The sequence below is a fragment of the Lichenostomus cassidix genome, chromosome 5 (assembly GCF_008360975.1).
Source record: "Lichenostomus cassidix isolate B80296 chromosome 5, HeHo_3.0, whole genome shotgun sequence".
In the NCBI taxonomy this organism is placed as follows: Eukaryota; Metazoa; Chordata; class Aves; order Passeriformes; family Meliphagidae; genus Lichenostomus; species Lichenostomus cassidix.
In genome coordinates, this window is record NC_139486.1 from 30,259,284 (window position 1) to 30,279,786 (window position 20,503).

Here is a 20,503-nt window from a genome sequence, read left to right on the forward strand (position 1 = left end):
AAAACAAGTCTCTGGAAGATGGCCTCATTAGACCATTAAATCAGCTTCTCCTTTTTCTCCTTTGTAAGAAGTTTAGTGTTGTATTTTTATTATTGGATACATTTAACTCTTTCCAGGGCAGGGGGAAAGTTGATCAGACCTGCTACATAATTACTAATCTTTAAAATAGTATTATAGAGCATTGATTTGCATTTGTGGATCTGAACTGTGATAAAGTCAATAAATGCTTGGTGGATTACAGATCACTAGTACTTTGGTTTGCCAGATGATCAATATGTTGTATAGCTTAGTTTTCTGTTGAACAAGTGAGGTGACATGCTAAGAACAACATAGACACTCACCACTAATAAAATTAGGATAATCTTTCAACATTTACTGCCTGAAGGCCCTTTACTTAACTCTTCCAATGCCAGCATGTTTCTAATAATGCCAAAGACAGACTAGATTAACCCTTTTGATGCCAAAGGGCAGTCGTGCACCGTAGTGGAGAGACATAAACAGACAAAATGCCTACGCCTTTTTTATTTGATTCAAACTGTAAGAATTATGGATGGATTCCTCCAGGTAATAAAGAGATCTACCTCATGCAGAGAAAATCTGCAAAAAATAGTCATCATTCACCCAAATCCTTTCCATCTCCCCCCACCCCAAAATAAAATAAAAATAATAATAAAAGAAAACTAAAAAAAATCACAGCATGCAAATCATAGACTTAAGACAAAAGTAGAGACCCCTGGAAAAAGTACTCTCAAAAGCCAGAGGAGACTGACTCTCGGATGAATCAATCTCTGCTGCCACCAGGCATTAGTGGAGAATACTGTATGTTGCTAATGTAACCCAAGACTCTCTAATGAGCTCCCATTTCCAAGAAATCCTTTGGGGCAAGTGGAATACTTGAAGCAGCATTTGTGGAAGCTCTTGGCAAAACGGCAGGGAAACCAAGTTGACCCGAGAAAGTAACTGCACTGAAATAGCTCAAGAAGCTATCTATCCATCTTGGCATTGACTGGGACCCACTCACTGCCAGTTCAGGAATTATAAGGTAAACCCTGCCCCCCACAAGGAAGCCTAAGGAAAATTCAAGACAGGCCTCGCTCGATTTAGTCTTTCCCAGGATTAAAAGAGGGAGAGCAATCCAGAGCCATCTCCAATGGGAATTCTGCTGGTGTTGCAGAATCATCTTTCAGATGCCTGCAGCTGAATGGAACGGTGATTTGCCACTGGACGTTTGCTTCCCTTTAGAAGGCCCAGCTGAGCACAAAGGGAAACATACTAGTAGTGCTTTACCCTGCTAGACTGGACAGCACTAGTGACTGATTTGGCCCCTCAGAGGTTGTTCCTCTTCTGCAGAAATGAATAACAGGTTTGTTGAAATCATTCATATTGGCAGAAACCTCCGTTTCCAAAGGAAAGATGGTGTCGTAATCATCAACTGCCTTTTCTAATGCTTAGCAATATTTCCCAAGCACCCTGAGTTACATGACAAGGGATCAGAGTCTATGAAATGCAAGATCCCTGGATATTGATACAAGGGATTTCTTTACATCAAGCATGACTCAATGAAGGACTTTTCTCATTTCTAAGGGGTTCCTGGGGCAGAGCAGTGATACAAGTGTGAGGAAACTTCATCCCTACGGATGGAATTAGGATGGCAGACCACTCGAAGGAATCATTTTTAAGCATGCAAATTATCAGCTGCACCAAGAACTTTAGCTACAATATACCATGTAAACATTTGATCAACACTAAAGCCTGTGGCCAGCTTAGAGACATAACACCAATATGCTGTTTAGCAGTCAAGCTCTCCCTGTCATTAGCTGTTGAAGCTGTAATGGTTCACGCTGGGTCTTGTACAGCTCCAATTTAATACCATAGTAAAAAATCCTTGTGACTCATGTTGGAGTTGGATCACACCTTATGCCATGGCTGCTTTCTATCAGCAGTAAGATTACAAATGTGTAAACAATTCTTACAAATAGGAGGTAAAACCAAACCACTCTACCAGAAACAAACTTTGCAAGTTCCTCGAATCGCAACGGGTACAACACCAGATCATCAGACAGATGAGGGGAACTAGCTCTGTGCCAAGCAGTGGGCCATGTGAGAGACATGAAATCACATATCTGTTCTGCCATCTAAGCATGGCAAATATCACAGTGGGAAGCAGTCTGCAAGCATGAGAATAGTCAAAGCAGCTCTAGCCCTGAAGGCTGCTCCCTTCTCCAGTTTTGGGTTCCTGCAGGGCTAGTTGGATGTCAGCCCTGTCTGTTGGCTCTGCTGGGCATGTGGGGGAAAACACAGAGGGCAAAATACTGCAGATGTAGGAGAAACATCTCGTGGAGAGACCAAATCATAAGGCCTTATAAAGGTAATGTCTCTCTCACTATCAGAACCTTACCATGTTTACAAAGAAAAACAAGAATGAAGTCCACCTCAAATTTTGGACTTTGGAAAAAAGAATTAAAAAAAACCCACAAGCTTTGAGTCAAGATTTAAGAGTGACAGCAGGCCATCATTACCCTATGTTCAGCACTGGAGGCTTGACTCTTACACCTTCTGGAGTCACTTATTCTTCTAATGAACACGTGTAAAACACTATCATAACAGAATGACAGCCTTTGACACTCACTCAGCATGGATGCAGATGACCACACATAAGGTGCAATGCACTAGGAAATAAAACAAAACACCCTGAAATAATAATCAAACCTCCTGAACCCTTGAGAAGGTTTCACTGTATAGATAACAAAGAGGTTTTGCAGTTCCAGTATACCTCTATTTACCATTCAGAAATCAGATTTTCAGAAGCAGAAACAAGTTTGTACAAGCAAACATTTCAAGAAACACTTTTCTTCCCAATTCGGGTTTTGCTTCTACTTTATATAATTTAGCAGCTTCATAACTTCACATAGAAGTCTCTTTCCCAGATAAAACTACAGGTTAAACTCTCCATCTTTAACCCAACTCAAACAACTGCACTGCAGCTGGAGAGTATGTCTGTCATTGTATTTACTTACACCACACAAAAATAAACTGTAGATAACCAAATTTGTAAAGGAATTGGCAGAACTAATCAATTGTTATTACAAAGCTTGTTTGAAGATTAGATATTTCACTTTGAAATAATAATAAAATGCAGCTAAGTGGGTTAGGAAAAGGAAATACCGTCTCCCTAACTTACAGCTGATTATACTGCAAGTCTGCCACTCCATGTTTACTCTAAGGCAGATGTACAGATATAAAGAAAAAAGCTGGAGTTATTTTAGTCATGCCTACTTTGTGGAGGGAAAAAGTTTGACCTTTTACCTTGCTCGCTGCTGTTGTCTCCACTCTGGGAAGCGTGGCCCCCACTGGAGGGCCCTGGTGTGCCTGCCGAGTGCGTTGAGGTTGCATCATCGTGGTCTCTCCAAGATGAAGGATTCTGGTGTCAGAGTGCCAAGGAATTTTTTCCACGGTTCCCATTCCAATAGCAAATGAAGAACAGAAAGAAAACCGGGAGAAGAGGGGAGGAAGGGGAGGAAAGTATACACATTAGCATTTGTGAAATGTGTCAAACACCTATACTGTTTGTACAGTGGAATAATTCTTCACCAAAGGCAAGCAGAGGAGATACAAAGATTTACTTGTTAAAACACAGGACAGATTTTTTTCTTTTTTTAAACTTTCCACAGAGTTGTCTGGATTTAATTGTTTGAATAGTACTGGAAAAGAATATTTCAGGAGAGACAAAAACCCATAAATATAGTTTCTTAAGGAGCTCTGCAGGGTAGTGGGGTGGGAGGGGGCAGGGGAGGGAAGAGCATCTACCTGCATAGTTTATGATACTAAGGGTTCACATTAGGATCAGGATAGTTGGTATGCAAACTATCGCCCCACACTTCGCTTTTCCAGACTGACTACAGCTTTGAGGGGAGGAGGGAAACAGTTTCAAGAAGTACAGGAGAACACACATGAAAGAGAAGTGTGTCCTCACTCTCCAGCCTCTCTGTCACCCATTTAAATGCTGGAAAAACTTCCAACAAAGTCAAAGTTGAGAGGTGAAAAAGCAAGCTTTCTCAGAAAGATGTTCTATACCAGGAAAGATGTTTCCTCAGCCTCAGCCACCACCTTGATATGACACATTTCAAAAGACTTCCTAGATTTATCACTCTAACAGTTCACTTACAAGAATTGTCAAGAATAACCACCAGGTGATTATATAAAATACCATGTACAGTGATTTTTATGCAATTCTTTCTACATTACTATGCATAAAACACTACAAAAGGGAATGCAGAAGACAGACTTACAAAGTTTGCAAAACTTGGCTAAGTAAGAGCCGAACAACTGTACTTAAGTCACATAATTCATGTACACTTTCTAATTTATTGAGTATTGGCTTTCCCAGAGAAAGGAGCTGCCATTTAAAAGCATAAGTGAGGAAAACTTAATGTTACAGTTCAGTGCTACTTTGTTGAGTGTATTCTCCTCCTGTCCTCCTCCCCTTTCCTGATCATTCCCAATACCCTGCTGTTGCTTAAAGGAAAACAGGAATTCTACTGTACAGGAAGAGCTTTATCAGCACCACATGAAGGCAGGCAAGAGATGGAATTTCCTCTGGCAGAAAAGGAGAGCAAGAACACATGAAACAGATCAGAGTAGGGGTTGGACCTGCATTACTTGTCACCTGCATGCGACAACTTAAATTGAGTGCATTATAATAATTCGACAACAACACAAACAACAAATCTCCCCTCAAAAAAAAAAAAAGCTTCTTGGGTTTGATTGTGGTTTAAATCTGCATTGTGAAATAACACTAGACTATTAAAGCATGAGGAAAAGCTGAAAGCAGCAAGTGACATATTGGATAAATTCTTTTAGCAGGACTGACTCTGACCTCATCTACCTCAATGTGTAGTAGGAATAAGATCAACATAATCAACTGATTTACCCATTGTAAAATACAGTGTAAGTGTGATTGGGACCAAGTCCCAAAATATATATTGAACCATCTCAAAGTAATCTTCTAGCACTGATTAGTACCACATGCTGTATAGCAATGCAGAATAGAATTGCCAAGTAACGGCTTGCTGCAATACCCAGCAACATAAATCTGACGGCCTGACCTGGATTGCAGCAGAGACAAAGCAAAGAGCCCATGACTTCAAAAGGTTCCCAGTAAAGTCTCAGGTGACCAAAGGGTGAGAAGGATCCAAATCCCCTTCACCTTACAAAGACAGACACACACATACACCCACAACAGGAAGACATGAGTAAAATCAGAAGACAGGTCAGGATCTGAAATTTGCCTAACCTGTCAGCACAGCAGGCAGCACAACAGCACTTATGGCACAAAATCAACACCCCCTCCAAAACCTAGAAGACTGATCTACTTTTCCTCGCACGGAACTACAATAGGAAAAAACTGCCACCAAACAGTACTATTACAAAATATTCATTGAGGTTATGATGTTAATTTTCTCTAATTAATACTGTAATTCCCCACAATATCCTTTAAAAAAACCAAAGAAAAAAACACAGATAAACCCCCCACATTTTACCATCATTTTTCAGAATCAGGTGGAAAAAAATGCAAAAAGAAAGATGAGAAGTCTTGAAAGTTGAAGCAGCCCAGATGTTATTAAAAAGAACAAAAAAGTTGAAAATAAGGTTAACAAAAAGTTCAGATGGAAATAAAATGCAAAAACTGAGCAAGTTGTTTTACAGCCTGGATTAAAACACAGTTGTGCCTATGAGCTTCTCTTTTTATCTCTGACTTAGGAAGCCACTCAAATAGCTTCAAGCTGAAGGCAAACAGCAGACAGGAGCTCTTCAGCCCTCTGCAGCCTCTTAGCGTCAGCTGTTTGCCGGATGGTAATCAGATAAAGAGCTAGAAGAAATACATGAAAAAGGAAAGAAACAATAGCATAGCATGAGTTTAGCCCTCCAACAACATTGTGCTGGAACCTTCTTTTCGAAAACGTAGTAATTGCAACACGTTCATCTAGGCTAAACTTTTCAGGAAACACAGTGAGTTATGCTAATTTTGTGTACTGTGGGCTCTCTTGCGCTGGCTGCTGTTGGAGCTCCTCATCACATGTATGAAAGTTACAATAATTAACTGGAAACAGCTCAGCTATGTTTTAAGGCAAATGTCATCCAAAACCTATCATACAGTATTTCAAAAGCTAGACCAGCCTTTTTGTTTCAAAGCTGTGAAAATTTAGAAAAGATCACTGAATGAGGCTTCCCACAGCTGAAAACACTTGCTGTCTCTACCAGGCTGAGTTGTTCTTGACCTCTGTAGATCCAGTTTGAGAAAGACAGACTGTATTGATTGAGAATTAAATGTATTTCTTGTGACACAGTTTTCTTGAGGAAGCAGTTTGGCAGAGTTTTGTTGAAGGACAGAAAATATGAGATAAGTTATTTACTAAATGGGACAGTAGAATGTTGAAAGAATTTGAAAGGGAGGGAAATAGCTTTAATATTATAAAAAATGTCAAATAATTCTAGGGGTGGAGTTGACAGACTCATAAAAAGGCAGCATTCTTTTGCTTTGGACTAAGATCATTGTACGTGTCAGTGAACTGCTCTTTTTCTCCTCTAGACCATTTCCAACCTTATATCACTGAAGAAAAAATTCTTGGCAAAATGACTAATCATAAGTAGTTATTTTATGCACATCTTCACAAAAAAAAAAAAAAAGGGGGGACCAAATGACACATCTAAAGTGTGCTTCACTGGAAAACTTTATCAGTATAGTTTAGGTACCTGAAGAGAACCTAGTCAAAAGCCTGCTAATATGAGTTGTAATTTTTCTGTTAGTTTCAATGAAATTCGTATTGAGTTACCACACTGAAAAAAAAAAAAAAAGAAACCAAACAGATAGCTTTAGATAAATTACACAAACTGCTAGCATGGCTTCTCATTTCTTCTTGCAAGTCTAGTAGTATACTTTGCAGAAACACATTGAAGAGTGTGGATGTTGTCTGCCAAGATGCAATTGCCTATTTTGTGTACGTATGCATACCATAAAAATTTCTCACATGTATGACCTAAACTAATGCCAGATACCAGAGAAAGTGAACAGCACACACGTATCTATTCCCAGTAGTTTTAATAATTGGGAGCCAAATATGGTACTCCTCTTGCTCTTACCTAATTGTGTTAAAGAGCAGTGTCACTAGGAGAAAAGCAGTGAATACTGAGTAGAGCACAATAGAAGGAGATGGAAAATAGATACAAGAAGCTATGTCTCCAGGGGCAGTATTTTCTATTTGCTGGGCTACAGACTCACAGCTGATAATGCAAGTTGTAATTAATATAAAAGCAGGAGACAATATGGGGAAAGCTTGTACTAGCAGGGCCACAGGAGATCACTCCACTGCTATCCGCTGTTTCTCATTTACACGCACGGCCTTCCCTAGAAAACACAATTTTACCAGTGCTTTTTCCCTTGAAAGTTAAAAAAAAATTGATTTAGCACCACCATTGAATTTTGCTAAATCTAGAAAAGAGCAACAGAAAGGACGAAAGGCATACGAAGCCAATCTGACACATTACTCTTTTGTTGATGCTGAAAATCTTCTGGAAACTGTAAGAGTTTTTAATATCTCTTGAACAGAGATGTTGTAACAGAGAAATTTGATATAGGGTAACCTTCTGATAAATTGCAATTCTTACGTTTTACATCGAAAATATCTGCTGAGCAAAGTCTGGCTAGCTTTTTTTGAGTGTAAGTAGTCCTGCTAGGGCTGATTCTGATCTCATACTGCTTTTTATGGTGATATTAAAGACTCAATTAACCATAAGGAATCTGCTTCTTATTTATAAGCGGGAAGTAAAATCAATCAGGGCAGCTGATACCCATGTGAGTAAGCTGAGCAGGATTTGGCTCACAGATCTTAACTGAAGTTTTAAGTATACAACTCTGACAGGATCAGGCCCCAACATAATTTTATCAGACAAAATTGACAAAATCATTAATCTACAAAGAAGAAATAAAACACAACTTGTTTTTGTAAAAGAAACTACAATGGCAATAAAGCATTGTTTCTAAAGGTGGTTGGACTCAAAGGTCTGGTAAATTAATTTTGCAAACACAACTGAACTGAACTACTTGATACAGATGACATTATTCCACCCCAAACACAATCCAAATCCTGCTCACCTTGTTCTTACAAGTAACACATGTAAACACAGTGGAATGACTGACATGACTGATACCCCAAAAATCTGTATCTAGGTACCACCATATATAAAAATAGGATAGGCTATGCAGGAGATGGAAATCTATCCCCATGTATGCACATGTGTTTCCGTGTGTGTATCTGTGTCTGTCTATGTTTTGTGTGTGTAAAGTTCAGGATGGTACCTTAGAGATTATGGTGAGTGCATTTAATAATAAACTTACTATTTAAAGAAACTTTCAATAAGGAAATAAAAATTGAAAAACACTGATTTAGTGCAAAATATATGTTTTCTAAAAAAGACTGCTCCTGATATTGCTAAGGTTTATTTTCCTGCAGATGCATACTTAATATGATTACTTTTTTGCACTAGGATTACACAATTGAAACAAAAATCAAGGCACTGCAATCTATCAGATATTTTTTTGTATATATGTAAAAGTTTTAATTCTTGTGCCTTGATTTTGCATTTGAGGACAGCGTCAGGGGTAATTTTTGATCCTCCCAGAACACAGCAGTGTTCTGAAAAGCTGCGTGCTTTGTATTTTCTAATTAAGATTGAAATCAGACATGTAATCCACCTGTCACCAAGGAACTGAGACTTGAAAAATCAGGGGGTTGTTCGGTTTTTTTAATGGTCCTTCTATGTCATTCTGTGTGGCTACACTTGATTTAGACTGATAGACAACTCAAACCAAAAAGGGAACACAGTCATCAAAGAGTGAAATACATTATTTTTCAGTTTGAGAGAACAGAATTTAAAATTAAAACACTCAGATTTGAGCTGTAGACTCAAATTTTGAGATTTTCTCGACAGAAGCGTACCTCAGCCCTTCAAAAAGCAGGAATGCACAACGCTATCTACAGTCTCGGAAAGTTCCTGATACTCCTTGTCCCTTCAGAAAGCACAGGGCCAGCCACAATGTCCTAAGTCTTAAGCCACATTCTAAGTTTCCCTTATTATTGTTGCAGTTAGCTACTTAGTTTTCCTTCTGATGCACTACAGACAAAAAGAGCACCTTTGGAGTCTGATCTGGTGTTTCTCAAAACTCCCACTGAAGTCCACAAAAGTGTGGCATACCTGGAGACCGTAGCATCAGGCCCCCAATTACTTCTTCATTACTCAGTGAAATCTTACCTAAAGATTTAATTATATTACTGGAACACATATATATTACCCTATTTTTATTTTTTCTTATCTGCAAAATGTCAGGAATTTTCACAGATCGCTCTTTGAGAATATTAAAGAAATGTAAGTTGTCTGGATATCCAAAAGTACAAAATAAAAGTATCTCCTCATGTGAGAGCTGAAAGGTTTAATATTCAGACTAATCTTTCTCTTCTACAGTTAAGACCTTGGATTTCTAATCTGTCAAGAGTCTTTTTTTATAAAAGAGATGTATGTGTAATTCTATCCAGTTTTAATTATTTTTTAGGAATTATGATCTGTATATTATTACCTGTGAGCTGCAAATTGACTAAAACATATAAACCAATATCAAAAAGACTGAGGCCCTGATCCTGTTGCCATGAAAGCCAGTGGAAGGAGAGACATAAATTTCTATGGAAGAATTACTAGGCTTCAAAACAGGTTTGTGCTAAAGGAATTGTATCACACCAGGTGAGGCCAAGTACAAAAGAAATGTAATTAAAGTACGAAGTGTTATTATATGCTCAAAAAAAGTTTAAAAATCTCCATATTTTACAAGTCTTATGTTTTTCAAATTTGAATAGCTTGAAATGAGAAGAAAAAAAAAAAAAAAGATCTGTCAACAATCTCATCAGACATTTTAGGCTGAACACAGAATGCAGGATAGGGCCCAGAATGTGTAGTTGAACAATAATAAATTGCCTGTGCTGGGAAACCGAACTTGAACTGCAGCTGCAAAGGGTTTTTTTCCTCTTTTCTTATCTTTTTTTTTTTCCCTAACTAATCTGGTTCAGCCAGGGCATAGCTGTAATTACCTTCTTCCCATGTACGGCTAATACCTCAGAGCAATAAAAAAATGAGGGTGTTAAAAATTCAAACACTAATTATGGGCTGTTATATTTACTAAACACAGCAGTGTAATAACAAAAGTTTCAGCTTCTTGTGGCCCGCATTGCACTATTTGATCTACTAAGTCCCTGGACCCTTTACACTAACTATATTACATAACAGTTAATAGCATACGAAAATAAAATTCAATAAATACATTTATTACCAAACATGTACAGCACAACCGCGTACAGCTGTCTCCTTTTCCCAGCACAGGTGTATCTCTGAGAGTTCATTCCTTTGTTGTTTTTGGTTTTGGTTTCCAGTTAAGTTATACAAATAGCAGAGCAGTAGATTTTGAAAGGGGAAGCATGCACTATTTGAGCACCCCATTTAGAGTCTTACGGTAAATATTGGGCAGTCCTACTTCTATTACTTTCCTTCAAGACTGTTTTAAGGTCTAGAAAAACAATGAAGCTAAGAGCTGCCTTAGTTCCTAATTCAGCACTGCCACTGTCACTACTACCACCCCTCATGTTCACATTAAACACACACAGGATAGCTTTACACCACTTAATAACAATAGAGGAGTATGGATTTTTGGGGTGTCAAACAGCTGTCACAAACTGTCACCTCCACAAGAGAAACCTTGGCACACAACAAATTAACCTACACTTCTTTTGGGCTATCATTATTCATAGCCAATCAGTTGAAATGCTCCTAGTATTTCATGTGCAAATAAAACCATGAGGGGAAGACCCCTGGATCAGAATAGTGGGCCAATACATAAAACAGAGGAAACAACATGCTGTCTCTGTCCTTCTGAAGTGGCTCATCATCACCCCTACACCAACTTTCACCAAATGAGATCTAGCCTAAGGCTACATATTAAATATGCATATCAAGGCAAATGAAAAAAAATAAACCTGGAGAGCTAAATTGGACAAATTTGCATGCTTGAACTGCTACATTTTCAGGTAGATGTTCAGAAATGATAGCTCATTTTTTAATAGACTTGCATGTTTATATTAGCCATTTTTTAAAAACTTTTCCTTTTCTATGAATAAAAATACATTTCTTCCTGCTGGAACCTTGTACAGTGCAAATATAAAACAAGGTAGTTTGAGCAAGCTATAAAAGAGTGTTAAAGTTTTGTCAGGAAAACAAGCTAATACACCAAAAAAAAAAAAAAATCCAATAAGGAGACGCATTTCCCAAAACGCATGAATAAAATGTAACTATGTGATACAACTCTTCATTTCCCAGTTGGTGTTCTGGTTGCACAAATTATTGCTTCCTTTCAAAACAAATAGCAGGGGGCTAAAGTAAAAATGTTATAGCTCAAATCTCCAGGAAATAAAAGGCTTTAAATTATAATACCCAATGAAGTGGTAAACCCTAACGGGTGCAAGATAAATGGGTTGTCATATTTATCTGAGTTTGTTTTTGGGGCCACAAAAGCAAGAGGAGATTCTTCTTAGGGAAGATAATACTTACTAAATTATCAAAATGCTAACCCCCTCCACTCCTGTCCTATCATTGTGTGTGAATTTAAATATTATAATGGAGCACTGCAAATTGGCTTGAGCATTTGCCATCTGCCAGAACCCTAAACAGGCTAGTTTATCTAATCTCTTCAATATAAACATAAGCATGCTCCATTTCTACACTTCCACTTGAAACACACTCTTGTAAAGAAACTGTACTGGAGAAACACATATTTTTTTTCCTGTTTCTCTAAATTTTACACAATGACTCACTATCTTTCAGGTTGCCACTCATTTCAATTTCTTTTCTAGTACTCTCCCAGAATACTTATGCCCACGAATTTAGGGTTGTAAAATGCCATGAAACAAATATTTTTGAAATTGTGTCATGCCTCATGGAGTTTATTATCTTCATGTGAGTTAGCTGATAAGCTGAGAAACTTTAAGGAAGCTCTGCATACATTTTTTTCTCTCAAAATAATAGATTTAAAATGTAAAACATAACACAAACCTTGTCATGCAATGTTTACTGAATACAAATGAGAAAATGAAAGCTAAGGCTTGGGTCCAAAAATATTTCCCGTAACTAAGCCATGCCAGAAGGGGGACATTTAGAAGAATTTATTATTATTTTATCTCCCAATTCAGCTTCAGTCCAGGTCGAATGTAATTACCAAATACACACAAAAACAACGTGTTTTCAAAGGAAACAAAAGCTCCTAGAAAGCTCATTCTCCCCGGGCTTCCAGCTACTCTTCTTAACACACTGGGAAATAAATGCAGGCGCCTGTGCAGAAGGCATGGTTAACTTCACACCGGGTGTTAAATTAATATTTCAACCGCTAAAATATTAGACTGTATCATTTAGATTATTAGTTCAATTGAATCTAAAACTGTATAAACCCCTTTGCCCCCAGGGATGTGTTCCTATAAATAAAGTGGAGTTCACACCCACTCTTTTTAACCAGAGCCATTCCTTCCCTTTTCTGCAGTACCAGCTGCAATCTTTCCCTTCACATCCCGAAGTCTCTCTGCATCTACATCTTTTGAAGGATCACGAGAGCCGCTCCAAAACCCGGAAAAACAAAGGCACTCTTCTCACCACGCACACCAACATTCAGTCCTACACACATTACACTAATCCACCAACTCCTAAAGTGTTAAAATCAGCCACTAACCTACGGTTACTCAATCATCATTCTCTCCAGCTTTCTGTAATACATTGTTAATAATTGCTTCATCAAGGTTACTGTCTTTTATTATGAAGATGCTTCAGGCGTTTGGCAATAAGTCCATATTCTGACAATAAGTTGCTATAAAGCAAAAGCATTGGAAACTCTAATGTGCTAACCCCTTTTTTTTAATGCAGTGTAGTATTGCCAATAATTCTCATCACTTGTCATCCCCACAAGAGGGGAGGGGGGAGCAAATCAGCAAACTTTCTTCCTAACTTTCTTGTCTCTGTTTCCTTACATTGATGCATTGATTACAAAGCTGGCAAAGAACAGGAGAAAGCACCGATCCCCACATCAAACCGACAGTTTGCTAGCTCTCCAAGCCGCCCAGACCAGGAAACTTTACAAACCATTGCAAACTCGATGCTTTACAGATGGAAATTGAAGGAACCTTTTGCATTTCTACAACTTTACAAAGCGAGAGGGAAGAAAGTATGAAGATGGGATTGGAGCTTGCAAGAGGTTAAGGTAGTAATAATACTAATAGACAACAGCAGCAAAGCAAGGAAATCAGGAACAGGTCCTCTAAGCAGGTTAAAGACTTAAAAAGTGCCATAAAGAAAACAGGACTTACATGGTCGGCTAAATTTGTGGAAGATCCTGAGAGTTCTTCATGGTCTGATTTGGAGCTGCCATCCCTTTCATCAATTACGAGGTCTATGGGCATTTTTCCTTTCAAACAACTAATGTACCGATGGCAGAAGTTATCACACAATTCATGAACCTGAAAAGAATAACAAGTATAATAGAATCAATAATGGCAAAATATCATATTCCAACTTTTTTTTTTCGGGGGGGGGGTCGTGTAGCAAGAACAACCCTGTGATCTATTCCACAAGTAACTCTAATTAAGGGGGACAATAGTTGAAGGCAAGGAAACAATAGAGAAATTGTTGCAGCTCATATTATTCTCTAGAGACTTGCGGCAGCAACAAGTTAGAGAGAGAGAGATAGTGGGCTCGGACTTGTGTGCTGAAGAAAATCGGATTTGGTAATAACATCGGAACACTGGGAGCTGGACCCAGGTGGTATCTCCAGAGCATGCACAACCCAAACAGGTACAACTAGTCACTCGGGACGGGATCAGTTTAAACCGGGGTTAAAAAAAAAAAAAGGTCTAAATGGCCGGGAGCAGTAAAGCAAAGCAACTTGCTGAGGTTGTGGGAAGAGCCATTCTTGTCCCAGGGCACAGCCCCTGCCCACGCCTCGCAGGGGCCCCTGCCTCTTCCAAACATTTAGTGATTGCTTGGGGTAATGTGCCTGCCAGAGCTGGACAGGAGAAGGAGTGCTTTCATTTCTTTTTGTTCAACATAATATTTCTGAATGGGGAAAAAGAGCTTCTGCTGAGGAAAAGGGCAAGGATGAAAGGGGTTTAATATTTAATATTAGTAAATACTGAAATTACACAGACACACACAAAAAAAATTAAAAAAAAAAAAAAAGGAAAAAGCCAGGCTGGGCATGCCTGTCGGGCGTCACATGCTCTGATGGCACAGGTTACAGTGTCACACTGCATTACCCCTATCTTCTCTGGCCATGTTTACAAGTCAGCCCAAACAGTGGGGAGGAAGGGAGCCGGAGGGGGGATGGAAGGGGAGGGGGAGAGGGGGCAGGGAGGGAACGGGGTGCCCCCCGCCCACCTCCGTGGCTCTTACCTTTTCTAATTCCAAAAGATGAAACCTTAGTACTTGTATTGCTTGGATCATCTGCAAGAAAGTTTTGAGCAAGGGGTTACGTGGGAGACAGGAGCACAGGGGCTGGGCAGAGCCGCGAGCCCGGGTGGGAAAGGGGGAGAAGGGGATTGTCAGGGCGCGCGGTCATTATCCAGGATTTTAGCTCATTGGTTACGCTTCAACAATTTTGATCAACTTTAACCTAAGCACTTGATTTTTATCATATTTATTCCAGGAGCGGTGATTAGTGCTTTATTACCGCGATCTTGGAGAAAACCTCTTCCTCTCTTTCTCGTTCCCCTCTCAGCACCCTGGCCCTCATCCCTGAGGGTCCGCAGAGAAGTCAAACACACGCTCCCACCCCCACGCCCGCCCGCAGGAGAAAGGGGGGTGAATGTGTGTTTGAATAGTTTGGCATCTTCTTTACAAGCGGATTTAGGCACTTTGAATATTGAAATCGTTCACATTAGCAAAAGAATTACATTAGAAATCTCCAGCTCTCTCTTCTTAAGCAGTTACTTCCTTCACTTTAGCTTCCCGGGGCTTTCAAACGCAGCTTTGCAATGCACTGGGGCTTGAGACTTTGCACTGACTAGCTCTAAGAGTGAAGCTCTTTGAAGCCCCTTGACGGCAACTTGCCGACCGGCCGGCGCCCCGCTCCCATGCCGGCGCAGCGCTGTGCCCGGACCGGCAGCCGCTGCCCCGCCGCACCGCTCGGCCCGCTCCCGGGGCGCAGGAGGGCGCTTGCAGGCAGCTGGCGGAGGGGTCGGGAAGGGCGAGAGGGGAGTGAGATGGAAAGGGGAGCAGGCCTTACCAAATTGTCCAACTCTGGATTTGAAGAAAAAAGTGGTTTTTCGGCGCGGACCTGCAAGAAGAAGAAAAAGCGGCGTGAACGCAGCCTCTGTCTTTTAGCCCCGTAACCGGATCACCCAAAGGGGAAAAACCCCTGTGACAAAACCGACCGGTACCAAAATCCGGCCAAACGCCCTGGGTCAACGAGCTGTGGAGAGGAGCCCGCTCCGCTCCTGCCGGCCCGGCACCGAGCCGGTGCCACGGGAGCCTTCTCCTTTGGGTCCCCCGCCTGCCCCCCACTCCCTCTGCCTCCAAAACTCGGCCATAGCTACCTTTCCCTATCGCTAATGCAGGAGGGCAAGGGCCGGGAGTCCCAGCCCGGCAGCGTGGAGGGGCTGCCGGCGGAGGGGGGGTCAGGGCCAGGCAGGCCACCAGCGCGCACCCCCGCCCCGCCGGAGAGGGGGCGCCGGGGGGAAAAGGGAGGCTGCCCCTGCCAGCACCCGGCCGTGTGGGTCCAGGCGCTGAGGAGGCGACGGGAGCGCTGGGGAGGGTCGGGGGCGGGGGGAGAGGTGCCGGACCTGTTTAGCGAAGACGGCGATGTCCTCGTTGAAGGAGTCGGAGGAGCAGACGTCCCCGCCGGCCACGCCGGGCTCCCGGGGCGTGCAGGTCGCCAGCTCGCACTTCTCAAAGACCAGAGCTAAGAGGGGGAACAACGGGTGCCTACCGGGCAGTGGCACACAAAGAGAGAGGAGGGGGTGGGGGAGAGAGGGAAAGAAGAGCTGTAATCAACAAGTTTTTTTTTTTTTCATGCACGGACACACAGACACGGACAGACGGACATAGCCACACTCTGCAGTCTCGCAGTAATGCTCCGGGCAGAGCAGTGGAGAACCACATTTTGAAATAAAAATGCTGGGTTTGGTGGTGAGTTGGCTGCGGTTGTTTTGTCTGTTTGTTTTTTTTAATTTTGAAATTGCAATGCCCGAACCACATCCCCCGTGCAGTCCTCACCGATGAGGACAAAAGTGACCTCTCTAAGCGCACAAGGCACCGAACGTGCTCAGCAGCAGCTCAGCTGAGAATGTTATACTTTTGCCACAGCTTAAAATACCGCAAAACCTGGAAGATCCCATCCCTACCCTCCAGCTATGACCTAAAACGAGAGCACAGCTAGGCAAACTGCAAACTACTTAATACGTAATTTTATTTTTCAAGGGGCCTGCTAGCAAAAATGTGGTGAAGTTTCCTGGCTTAGGAAGCACACCCAAGTAAAATACCATCTGTCCAGATAAGTGAGCTGGGGAGGGGGTGGAGGAAGGGAGCACTTCGCGAAATATTTTCCCATAGTTGGTGTAGTCAGAAAAAAAATTATCTGCGTGCTAAGTAGTAAGCATGCATTTGTTTCTTTTCCCCTTTGGTGTCTGATCAAGGCCCCACACTCTGTCATAGATGTTACTAGCTCTCCTTTTAGGATCAGTTAGTATTTTTTCCAAAATGCACTGAAGAGAATCAGTGTCATTCCCTCCAAGCAAAGCGCCGGTGCAGGCTTGAGTTTTGCTGGGTATGAATTTCTTTTTCCTCATGTTCTTTCTTTCTTAAATAGAAAATTCAGTTCATTGCCCCCAATGTATTTATGTCTTCTGTCTCTGGGAAGAGCTGTTTGCAAGAAGTGAATCCCTTTTATTCTTACTACCTTCCGCGATGTGAATAGCTCTTTATTTACAAAGTTGGAAGAGTGGTATTATGGCAGAGAAGAACACCAGAACAACACTTCTCCAACTAAAATCCAGAGCTATGAGAGACGTCCCTAACTCTTAAGTGGGGCCTTTCCAAGAAAGAAAATTACCCCCAAGGGTAAGAAAAGAAAACCCCAAAAAACACAAAAGAGAAAAAAACCCGAATAAATAAAAAAAAGAAAAATGGAAGGACGAGGCAACACTACCTCTCCCCAGCCCAGCCTCTCTCCCTAAAAGATCTGTTTTCCAGCACCCGTTTCCCGTGGGTGCTGGCACCTCAGCTGAATCAGGCTGGGATCGCCCTCGTCCCGAGATCGCCCTCGTCCTGAGATCGCCAGCCACCGCGCGGGTCTCCCTCCGGAGCGGGCGGCTGGGGGCTGCCCTGCCGCCGCCTTCCCTCCGGCCCCTCCGGGCTCCCCCCTCCCCACTCCGCTCCGGGGCTCGGCTGGCCGCTGCCGCCGCGGCCCCGCGGGAGCTCCCGCCGCCCGCCCGCCCCGCTCCTGCCCCGCTCCTGCCCCGGCCGCTCCGCGGGCACCAGCGCTGCGCAGCCGGGCCCTGGCGCCGGGCGGCCCGGCGGCACCTACCCGTAGATCGCATCCTTGTCCCGCTTCAGAGCGTCGTTGACAGCGGAGCCCATGCTGGCCGGCATGACATTGGGGTGCGGGGCGTGGGCGCCGTAGTGCTGTCCGGCGTGGAGCGGCGGCCCATGGTTGAGGTGGTGCACCGGGGGGATCGGCCGGGGGGCGTGGGGGTCCCCGTACATGGACGCCGGCACCCCTACTCCGTCCATCCCGCCGTAGTGGGGCAGCTCATCGTACTGTCAAAAAACGGGCCAGAAGAGAAGAAAGAAAAAGAAAGAGGAGAAGAGAGGGGGGAATAAAAAACAAACAAACAACAACAAAAGTCAGAAGAGAGTAAAGCACCCGGACAGACACAAACAGAGCAAAACAAAACAAGAACAGCCACAACAGAGAGAGAAATGTTCAGAATGAAATCGACTGGGACCGGGAGCAGGGGCTGGAGGGGCTGAGGGAGGAGTGGGGGTGCGAGGAGAGGTAAAAGGGGAAAATGTGTATGCCTGTCTGCGTGTGTGGGGGAAGATGGTCCTCTTCAGCACGGGCAGGAGAAACCCTAACAAGGAAACGGGGATGAAAAGGAAGGAAACGGAGGAGAGAAACTAGAGTTGCTCTGCATTAGAAAAGAAGAAAAAAAAATAAACAAGCAGAATCAAAAGCAACTAGATAAATAAATCAACACTAGGAAGGAGAGAGGAAAGGTAGGGTGCATCGGGGGGAGGGGGAAAAAGGGGGAGATAAAGGGGGAAATAATCTGAAAGTTACCAGAAACATTATTTAGTAGCAATTCCCCTTGTCCTTGTCAAAGCCAGAGACAAAAAAAAAAAAAAAAAAAAAAAAAGAAGAAAGAAAAAAAGAAAAGGCAGCTATATGTGTATACATATATATACATTCGTATATACACAGACACACATATGTATTTCTTAGTCTTTGCTAGGCAGCAGCAGTAGCGGCGGCAGCAGCAGCAGCAGCAGCAGCAAGCTTTCCCCTGTGAAACCCGTGCTACTGAGCAGGCAGAGAGCAGGGAAACCGCGCTGCTGGGGAAAAAGCTAGAGAGGAAAAAAGCGTGGAACAATTGCAGAGAGACACACACACAGAGACACTCATGCACACACACAAAAAGCCAGTGAATAATTTTTGCTGCTATTTTTTAATAGTGGCCGCCATCATCATCAGCAACAGAGGAGAGCAAATCGGACAGGCCCCTCTTAAGAGAGGATTTATATATAGGTAAGTGTTGGAGATTTAAACCTACCCTTTGCGCCATCAGTCTGCGCTCCAATAAACTCCTGGATGTGTCGTATATTTAATATCCCAGTCCAGCAAAGAAAGTGATTTAGAGTGAAGAAGATTCCTTTTTTTTTTTTTTTGCAACCCACTTATAGACTTCTCCTATCCTCCAATATGGGTAAATAATAATAATAACAACAATAACAACAACAATATATAAAAAACAGTCAAGAACCACGATGAGTTTCTGTGTTTTCTTCTTTTTTTCTGTCTCTTTCTCTTTCCTTTTTCTCTCTCTCTTTTTCCTTTTTTCTTTCTCTACGCAAAAAAAAAAAAAAAAAAAAAAAAAAAATTGTCAAGCCCCCAAACTGAAGGTTACGATCGGCCCGTCAGCAACCCACATGTAACCAAACTGTCGTGTCTCATGGCTTTTTGCCACTCCAGCTGTCAATCAAAGCCAGGGAATGTCAAGGTAGTGAATGAATGATGGTTGATGATGATGAAGAAGAGAGGAGGAATCTTTTTAACCCCGGTTTCTTCTTCCAGTAACTCCGTGCTCGGGTTTTGCCTTTTAGGATCGCTATAGGGTTGTTGGTTTTGGTTTTGGTTTTTTTTTTAAAGTACTGTGAAGGGGGGTGGGGAAAGATGCGAAGAAAAATTGAATAGTTTGCAAAGCCCGGACTTCCCCCTCTCTCCTTTTTTTTTTTTTTTTCCTCCCGGCAGGTATTTTGTCTCCCTCTCTCCCTCGCTCCCTGGGATGAGTGAGTGTCAGTAAGTGTTGGCAGGTTGGCTGCCGGCTGCCTTATAGAAGAGGTTCAGTTTTGCGGCGCTGATCGGCGGGAGAATGAAGTGACGGAACCCGGAAGTAGTGGTGGCCATAGCCAGTCCTGCAGCGCGGCGGCGGCGGCGGCGGGGAGCGGCGGCGGGGAGCGGCGGCGGCGGGGAGCGGCGGGGCGCGGCGGCGGGCGCGGGCGCGGGGCGGCGGGGCGCCCCAGCCGGCGGAGCGCTGGAGATGCGCAGCGCGGCGGCGGGGCGGCCGCGGCGCCGCGCGGGGGGAGCCGCGCAGCAGCCCCTGCCCCGAGCGAAGCACGGCGTGTAGGAAGGAGCGAGCGAGCGTGCGAGCGAGAGGGAGGGAGGGAGCGAGGGAGGGAGGAGGGAGGGAGGGAGAGAGGGAGGGAGCGAGGGAGGGAGGCAGGGGAGGAAGGACAGGGAGAGTGCGTGTGTGCGAGAGGGGGGAGAGGCAGGGGAAACTGCAGAGAGCGAGAAGAAAAGTGCGGTAGAAGCCCGGCCCCGGGTTGGTTTGCGCTAGATTATTTGAGCAACAAAATACCTTCCGATTGCCCGCGGTGTCGGGCGTCTGGCGGCGCGCGGGGCCGCTCGGTCAAGTCGCCGGCTGTCGCCGCTGCCGCGCGCGGTGCGCGATCCCGGGGGCACCGGGACCTACAGAGCGCGGGGGGGCCGCGCAAAGTTGCTCTTCCCCTGGCAGCGAGGCTGCTCCGGCCCGGAGCTCCCGGCTCCGCCGGCGCGCCGTGCTGCCAGCCCGGCTTCTTCCCTCTGACAATTCATTGTGCTTTTCTAAAAATTAATTTTCCAGGGCATGAAGAGAACGCCTCGTTCAAACCGTGT

General features: G+C 43.3%; 1 protein-coding gene across 11 annotated transcripts in view; it reads right to left on the reverse strand.

Annotated features, from left to right (window-relative positions):
* The window catches only part of MEIS2 (Meis homeobox 2), a 173,933-nt gene extending 153,482 nt beyond the window's left edge, over positions 1-20,451 (reverse strand). For 4 of the 11 annotated variants that reach the window (XM_085062023.1, XM_085062021.1, XM_085062018.1 and 1 more), the window contains exons 1-7: positions 18,903-19,815; positions 17,657-17,889; positions 15,915-16,056; positions 15,359-15,409; positions 14,527-14,577; positions 13,446-13,595; positions 3,307-3,421 (exon numbers count right to left, since the gene is read on the reverse strand). In XM_085062023.1, the coding sequence (XP_084918149.1) occupies positions 3,307-3,421; positions 13,446-13,595; positions 14,527-14,577; positions 15,359-15,409; positions 15,915-16,056; positions 17,657-17,889; positions 18,903-18,914 (754 nt within the window). In that variant the 5' untranslated portion in view covers positions 18,915-19,815. Of the gene's footprint in view, positions 1-3,306; positions 3,422-13,445; positions 13,596-14,526; positions 14,578-15,358; positions 15,410-15,914; positions 16,057-17,656; positions 17,890-18,412; positions 18,446-18,902; positions 19,822-20,207 lie in introns of those variants that run through there. The other 7 variants (XM_085062019.1, XM_085062017.1, XM_085062014.1 and 4 more) reach the window with 5 other exon arrangements.
* Between the last annotated feature and the right edge of the window lie 52 nt (positions 20,452-20,503).